The following is a 7,945-nucleotide window of genomic DNA, read 5'->3' as shown; positions in this document are numbered from 1 at the left end:
CTAAGAGTACTATTATTTTTTATTGTGAATATAAGTAGGGTTGACCCGTCTCACAGATTAATATCTATGAGACCCACTCTATCATTAAATATGGGTCGCTCGAAATAAAGAAATTATCTTGAACTAATTGTTTCGTAATTGACAAATCATGGCTATATTATTTATTCTAACATTATAGAAGAAGAAGAAGACAAAAAGTCAAGCCAAGCCCAAACCTTCGGCACAAGAAAACACTTTAATTTCCAAGATAAAAAGAAGCCTTTCATTCGGCATTTCTTAAAAAGTTTGAACGGTAAGAATCAACGCAACAATATTGAGATACAATTAGAGCTCGCCAAAATACAAGAAAATGAACATAAAGCACAAATAATTGAAGAGAAGAATATCGATTAGGCCCTGGATTCCAACGCCATGGCAGCACTCAGATTCATTGGGTGCATGTACTTGTCGGTCCCGGACAATATCTGTTGGACAATGAGTCTGTTGGCCCGTTCCGTTGGGTGGAATGGATCCCAAAACACATATTCGTCTCTATTGGGACATAAGTTCGAAAACGGAGTACAAAGCCCGATTCCATTATACGGGCCTTGCCCACAACAAGCTATCTTTGAGGTCGTAAATCCTGAGCCACACAATGCGAAACAATGAGATTATATTAATCATGTAAAAAAAATTCAATGAAACGGAGCTAATTACCATAATTTTGTGGATCGGAAATGAAATCCATGTGCATTTGATTGGTGTTAGCAGCAAGGAAGACATTATCTCCAATCTCTTGATTGAGTTGATCGAGCATTTTGTCCAGTTGAGGGTTGAAGAGTGATGCCGCGTGCTGTAATTCTTCCGCGCATTCGCCATTCACACTATGTTGTGCCAATTCTGCAGGCACGCACCCTAACGGTCCAGTTCCCGTGACTAAGACCCTCCGAGCCCCAAGTTCATACAATCTCTGCATTGTTAAGCCGATGCGAAAATCGTAATTTTTAAATAATATATATGTATCAAATCAAAATGAGAAATCACCTGTAACACTTTCTTGTACTCGGAGATCACGAATGGGACGTATTTTGGAAGTGGGTATTGAAGAGATCGGACGGAATAAGGCACCAAATAATAATTGTTCACAAAATCATTGCCTCCCAAAGTCATCAAAACAAGAGCTTCTTTCACTAGTTTGCTTGCCTCATCTTCTCCGATGAGTGCACCCACTCTTTGCTGGTACTGTCTAAAATAGTCCAATTGTTGATAAATCCGAATAATATTCACCTGCATTTATAATTATTTATTATTTATTAGGCATTATTTAATCAAAATACATGCATAGAAAAGAAGTGACAAGTCAATATTTATGAAAACTTACGAACTGAATGCCAGTGTCATTAAGTACCCCAACCCCAGCGGAAGCAAAGTTGGCACCGATCAATAATTTTTGGCCCCGAAGCTCGGGACTAAAGTAGGGCAACGTGGCTTCCCAACCCATCTCTTCACCTAGTTAATGATCAATCATAGTACAAAATGGTAAAACAAGCCATGCATGATCATTTATTTATTGTCAACATATAATAAAAAAAAGTAAAATAAAGTAACTAAAAAGAGTCAACTCGTAGTAAATATGGAGAAATGAAGAACTTTACTAATTATATCGGGGATATTGAGGCCATTGGAGAAGCGTCCGGTAGGTGTATGAGAAGGGTAGTCGATGCCGTAAGGCGGTGAATCGGCCCTTGCAGTGGTGACTAGGTAGTTGTTGTTGCCATTGTCCACCAACGAGTCACCAAATACGAAGAATGCCTTTGCTTCTGCGAAATCGACCAGATTTCCTAGTGCCAAAATCAGTGCAAAAAAACAACAAAACTTTTGATGTTGTCCATTAAATCAACAATTTTGGTTGAAGCACGAAATGATATTAACTAGTGAAAGCCAAAAATAGAGAATTTGAATGAATTATTTTAAGTAAACAATCTGTATTTGTGCTTGAAATTGGTACGAAATGGATGGGTATATATATGCATTGAAGCCTTCAAACTCCAGCTAATAATGGGCAGTTGCAATTATTATTAGTAGGTTAAAAGGAAAATAATGGTCATAACTCTTAACTCACAAAAGCAATGTGACTATAGTGTATTTTAGGATCTGTTTTGAAGATCTTATTGCAAATAACTTTAGTTCCAACATACACTTATTTCAAATACTAAAGCATCCTCAGATTAAAATAATTTACTTCTCATGTATTTTTTCAATTATTAACCTGCATTTAATTTCTTTTACACAACTATTTCAACAGTAACATAATGCTACGTATATTGGAATGGCACCCGTTCCCATCCCCGAATTTCATCCTCACCCTCGTATTATTAATGTTTTACAAAATAATATGTTATTATATTATTAATACTAATAATATAATTATTTTATTAATGATATTACTTTCGGTGCGGGTTCAGAGATGAGGATAATAATCACATACCCGTCCCGAACCTGAAAAAATTGGGGATCTCCGTTCTGTTTCAGGTTTTTTCTGCGGGATACCAAACTCGTGGGAAAAGTTACGATCCCTGTATATATATACACAATTACTCAACAAGTAAGCATATGGTATTCTAATTTTCTAAAATCCAAGAACCAAGAAAAGGAAATGTATCCATTGGATTGGCAACATGATCAAATTTTGAGGCTAGTAATTGGTCTGATTAATGATTGTCTTTCATCATAATTGATAATCTGTTTTCACCCACAATTTATTAAATTTTTTAGGGTAAAATCTGTGTGTTAGTATGCTTGAATCACAATATCATAAAACTTTAAATTTTTTTAAAAACCTATTTCTTGGCTATTATATATATTACTAACTCGTGCTATTAGATAAAGGATTTGAAGGTTCAACTGTGATCACATGGGATTTCTCATGTAGACATTATGTGTAGTTTGAGGTCTCTTTGTAGGTTAGTATTCTTAATTGATGGGGACCCAAAATCTTAATAAGGCTAACATGATCCAAGGACGGAAAAAGGTTAGCTGGATCACTAAATTTGCACCGCAAAGTTAGAATTTCCAGAACTAATTCATCGTACGTGCTTTTTTATATATATAGCCAGTTCTTAATCGGCCCACCATCTTCTCAACAGCAGAGATGCTACTATATTATTGTATTGTAATTTTACCCTTTAAAAAAAAGGAAAAATGTTTTTTTTTTCTGGGTCAAAACTTGTCTAATTTTGGACTCTATTAATTTTTTAAAATTTGGTTTTAGTGCATTAACTTTTAATTTTTAGCTATTTTTGTATGATTATTGACTTGACATCTGAAAGCTTATCATCGTTTCGATGTCACGTCAGCATTTTTCAATGTCATATCAGAATTTTCGGTAACACATCAATATTTTCTGGTGTCACGGCAACAATTGGACCAAAATAGTCGAATTAGTGTACCAGAAACAAACTTTGAAAGCTTAGACCAAAACTCAAAATTGAACAACTCGATAAATTCGAAGAAAATCACAAATTGAACAAGTCGATAAATTCGAAGAAAATCACCTAATCCTAAATTATTGAGATCGATCCAAGATTAGAATAGTCCAATTATTATGTGCCAAAAATTCAATTTAATTTGAAAAAGCGGCATCCGAGTCCATTATTTACCCAAATTTGTGTCAATTCGAGTAACTAATTTCTTGAATTATTTCAGACACTGTCCGGTTATCATCCCGAGCTTTGGTTATATAACTTCTAGCGTGGTTTACAATGATATGTTTTTAACTGTTCAGGTCTCGACTTTGTTTCTTAATCTTTTTGTTATTAATTAAATTAAGATGTTATTTTTTATTTTTATAAATCGAGAAAGTTTGACCAACGAAGGATCGAAATCATGCACAATTGGATGAAAAACTAAAAGAAAAGGATTCAAGTTGAAGTCGCTTAATTGAAATCGACTTTGCTCATCAACTGCAATCACGTCTAATATAGGCATGCAGAAGTACGTCGAGCTAGGGAAGACGAGAGGGCGGTTCCTCATATACATGTTAAAGGGAAGTGAAAATTATTAAAATCTTTCGATAAAAGATTTAAAAAATTCATTTGACAAGAAATTTTATAAATATTAATAATTTATAGAATTAAATTAAAAAAAAAAATTACTCTTTGAAGAGTTGAAGATTTTTTCTGGTCGTTTCTTCTTCAAGAAATTACATTTACTTTCCGAGTTTTGTCATAGTTACAAATTTTTTTAACTATATCTATTTAATGTTTAAAATTATTATATTTATTTGTTATTTTTCACAAACCTCAAAGAAACTATATATAATATTTAAATATAGTTATGTTTTTTTTAAAAAAAAAATTATGACAAATATCAAAAGAGAGGTAGATGTAATCGGCACTTTTTGTTTACTTGATTTGGACAGGATAGGAAATTAAGGCATTGGAGGTTCTTTAAGATGACCGTTGTCTGTTGATAACGAACCTTTAAAAAGTAGTTATGATTATTTAGTAGTTTGAATAGTCGAGACCCGAATTAATGAGAATTTAAACAATTTAAGTACCTAATTTCACCGCGTCCCAATAATCCAGCTTCTTCAGTATTTATTACACACAACCTATTTTTTAATGTTAAAACGAGGGCCTTAAAAACGGTTGGATTTATTTAACCATATATAATCATATACAAAACCAAATTTTATATATGATGATCGATCGATTACACAAAACCACAACACCCGCAGAACCATGCTATAAATTAATCGAAGACGGCCGCATTCCCCCAAAAATCGTAGATGTTGGAGAAAAATGGATAATTATACGCTATATCGAGTATAACAGTTTTCGTGTGTGTGATAAGTTTACATAATAGAGATGCAAAGGAAGGAACATACAAATAAAAAAAAGTTGAGCTAAATCCGGCTGCATTCGTTGTGCGGTCTGCGTCCAAAAACCAAGAAAATCAAAATGACAGACTAGAAATTTAAGGTCTGTTTTATCTAGATCATAACTAGCTAGCTAGCAGATGAAAATATAGTAAACATAGGATATTCTATTCTTATATAGCCCATTCCCATTGAGGGAGATAATTATTTTCTGTGGGAATTCTGGCCAGCTCGATTCTTGCTTATCATCAAGCAAAGACGAAGCCACGTGTGTATCCCACAACTCCTAGCGATTCATTTCGTCTTCATAACGGCAATTGTGCACCAAGATATCTCTTAGAGTAAATGTAAAGCGAATTACAAGCTTTATTGATTCTCATCTAAATAAAAAAAATTATTTTAATAATATTTTAAGATTTTATGATATTTACTTTATTTGTATACGCATACAAGTTGTATAGATAAAATTTTTGACTATGCAAAAAGTACCATGAGATATGTTTCTAAATGTAAGATCATGAAACTCATTATGAAGTGTATGTTATATTCTAAACAGATTATTTGTCGAATCAGGCGCCTAAAATAAGGATAAAGAAGCTTGAGACTAGCATCTGTGATGTAAATATCATGTTTCATTGATAAGGACGTTGAGATGTTCATTTATACAGATGAGTGATCATTTGAGGATGCACTGAACAACCCTATCTCGAAATGTCCAAGTGGTTATTACTAATTATCGAGCGGAATAATCAGTGGTTATGATTGTACACAATTAGTCCTTTGACCCAGGACAACGTAGAGGCTCTACGTACTAACATGCACTTTAATCCGTTACAAACTACATTGAGGGTCATTGGTGGGGAGATTAGGTGCAGTTTCAAAATAACATTGTAGTCTGGAATTTACTGTTTACCTACGGGTGAAGATATCATATGTGATATGATGAGTTTATAGCGCAAGGAGTCTCCGGTCAGAGCAATAAATCAGTTTTCCTAGTTGCACGTACGATATCACTATTATTACTCAAATATACATACATCACATCATTATCGAATACATATGCACATGTCGATATACAAATTTGTTAAAATTCGATTGGAATATATGAGGTGAAAGGACCGTACTGTACGCTAACCACAACTTAAGGTTATTGCATTACCAGTTATACATATGGGATCATGAAATGATGCTACTAGACGCTTTTCCATGATTCGATTGATGCGATCAGACTTGAGTTCTGACATTCTTGATCAATGTGTTGAGAAAAAGAATGAGGCTGATTATGGTAAGTTCAAATAAGAATAAATTTTATTCTAAATCACATGAAGTTGTGAACTCACGGCTAGCTGTATCCCTAAACCATTGAAGGTCATACAAGTATCAGATTATGTGTAGCCGTTGAAATAAGCAAGTTCAAAGAGTTTAATTTGACGACTATAGTTTGACGGAGATCAAATAGATTGGTTATAAATGAATTATTAAGGGATTCAATGTATTGGAAGTTTTGGAAGTTAGCTTAACTACTAATTAAGTGAGGAGAGTGAAACTGCATATTTTGGTCAATGAGTTCACAAAACTGACAGCTACCAAAAATGGATCGACGAAAATTTTGATTTTCGAAAAATTTCAATTTTCATTATATGTACGAGTTTTGTATTATCGGTAAATTGACGTTGTCTGATCATTTATCGGAGTTAAAATAGGTTCAAAATTATTTATTTAGTAAATTCATAATCTACTAATTGAATAATAATATTAGTAATTGTGACTACTATATGTACTTGATTTTTATGGAATATTCGAGGATGGTCTAGAATTAATTAATTCATTCATTAATAATTAAGAAATTAAATTATGGTTATTTAATTTTATATATATGTCTATACATATACATATTTGTATATGTATGTATAGATTTTATTGAGAGTCGACTTTATATGATATACACAACTTGAGAATTTTAATTAATTAAAGAAAATAGGAATTCGGATGGGAATATGATTATGAATCTAAATATGAGTGAGATTCATAATACGATTAGAAATCATAACATATAAATATTTCATTGAAAATCATATAAAATAACACAAGTTTTTACACATATATTTTGATAGACAAAATTTTGTCCACCATAATTTTAAACCATCTCCCTCAAAAAGGAAAAAATCGGCCAACCCTCTTTTCCCAAAATAAAATTCACGGCCACTTCCACGGCTACATCATCGTGGGATTTATGAAATTTTGGTGATCCATTATCGACACAAAATTGTTTAAGATCTTTAGTGCGATCTAAACAAGGAGTTCAACATTCTATCGTGGAGTACCTGATTAGAGGATCAAAGGGGACATACATTCATAGAGAATTACAAGAATTGTTATATCCGCTTAAAAACTGGAATAGATACACAAAAATAAATAGATCAAAATACCATATCAATCTTTTAAATCATATGACATCCAATGAATGTTTTGAACGTCAAAACTAAAATTTATAATCTTTCGTTGCGCTTTAGGTAAAAGAAAACAATACTCCAACAATATATTCGTTCATATCGCTTGGAGAAAATGTAGAAAGAACTGTCGTTCCACCGCCGGCTGAGCAGCCAATGCTTGTTTCATCTGCTACAGGAGGCGGGAGGTTGAGCTTCGCATAGGAGCCATAGAGGTACTGTGCAACGTCATCGTAAGCTTGCGCTGCTTTGAGGGATATGTTGAAAGTCCCGAGCCATATTATGTCCCCACGGTCGGGCTCGCGGATCTTGGCGACCTAATTTCCCCAGGTCCACTGGCGGACTCCCCTATAGATGCAGAGCTCGTTTTTCGGTCTGCCTCTGCCGCGCATACAACCCTTTCTGGAGCACCCCATAGTCGTATACTTCATTGGCTCCATGATAAATTTTAGCTAAGAATGGCAACAAGACGGGTTTGACCAAATCCGAGACACGCCCTACCAAAAAAATTAAGACCCAAACCCGAATCCACTCTGCCTCTTTTTTAGACTCGTCCTGTCTTGCCACCAAATCCGACGGGTCCACGGGGTCCACGTTGGGGCAAAAACTTGTGTGAGACGGTCTCACGGGTCATATT

General features: G+C 34.0%; 1 protein-coding gene across 1 annotated transcript; it reads right to left on the bottom strand.

Annotated features, from left to right (window-relative positions):
- Positions 1-234: 234 nt before the first annotated feature.
- LOC140807889 (GDSL esterase/lipase At5g33370-like) lies at positions 235-2,254 on the bottom strand. The gene is given in 7 exon segments (XM_073164846.1): positions 235-622; positions 697-949; positions 1,024-1,266; positions 1,361-1,488; positions 1,635-1,836; positions 1,839-1,910; positions 2,249-2,254. Coding segments are annotated over 7 exon segments (1,137 nt in total). The 3' UTR covers positions 235-389.
- Positions 2,255-7,945: the final 5,691 nt, after the last annotated feature.

The sequence above is a fragment of the Primulina eburnea genome, chromosome 12, assembly GCF_022965805.1.
Source record: "Primulina eburnea isolate SZY01 chromosome 12, ASM2296580v1, whole genome shotgun sequence".
Classification (NCBI taxonomy): Eukaryota; Viridiplantae; Streptophyta; class Magnoliopsida; order Lamiales; family Gesneriaceae; genus Primulina; species Primulina eburnea.
This window is presented reverse-complemented; position numbering and strand designations above follow the sequence as displayed.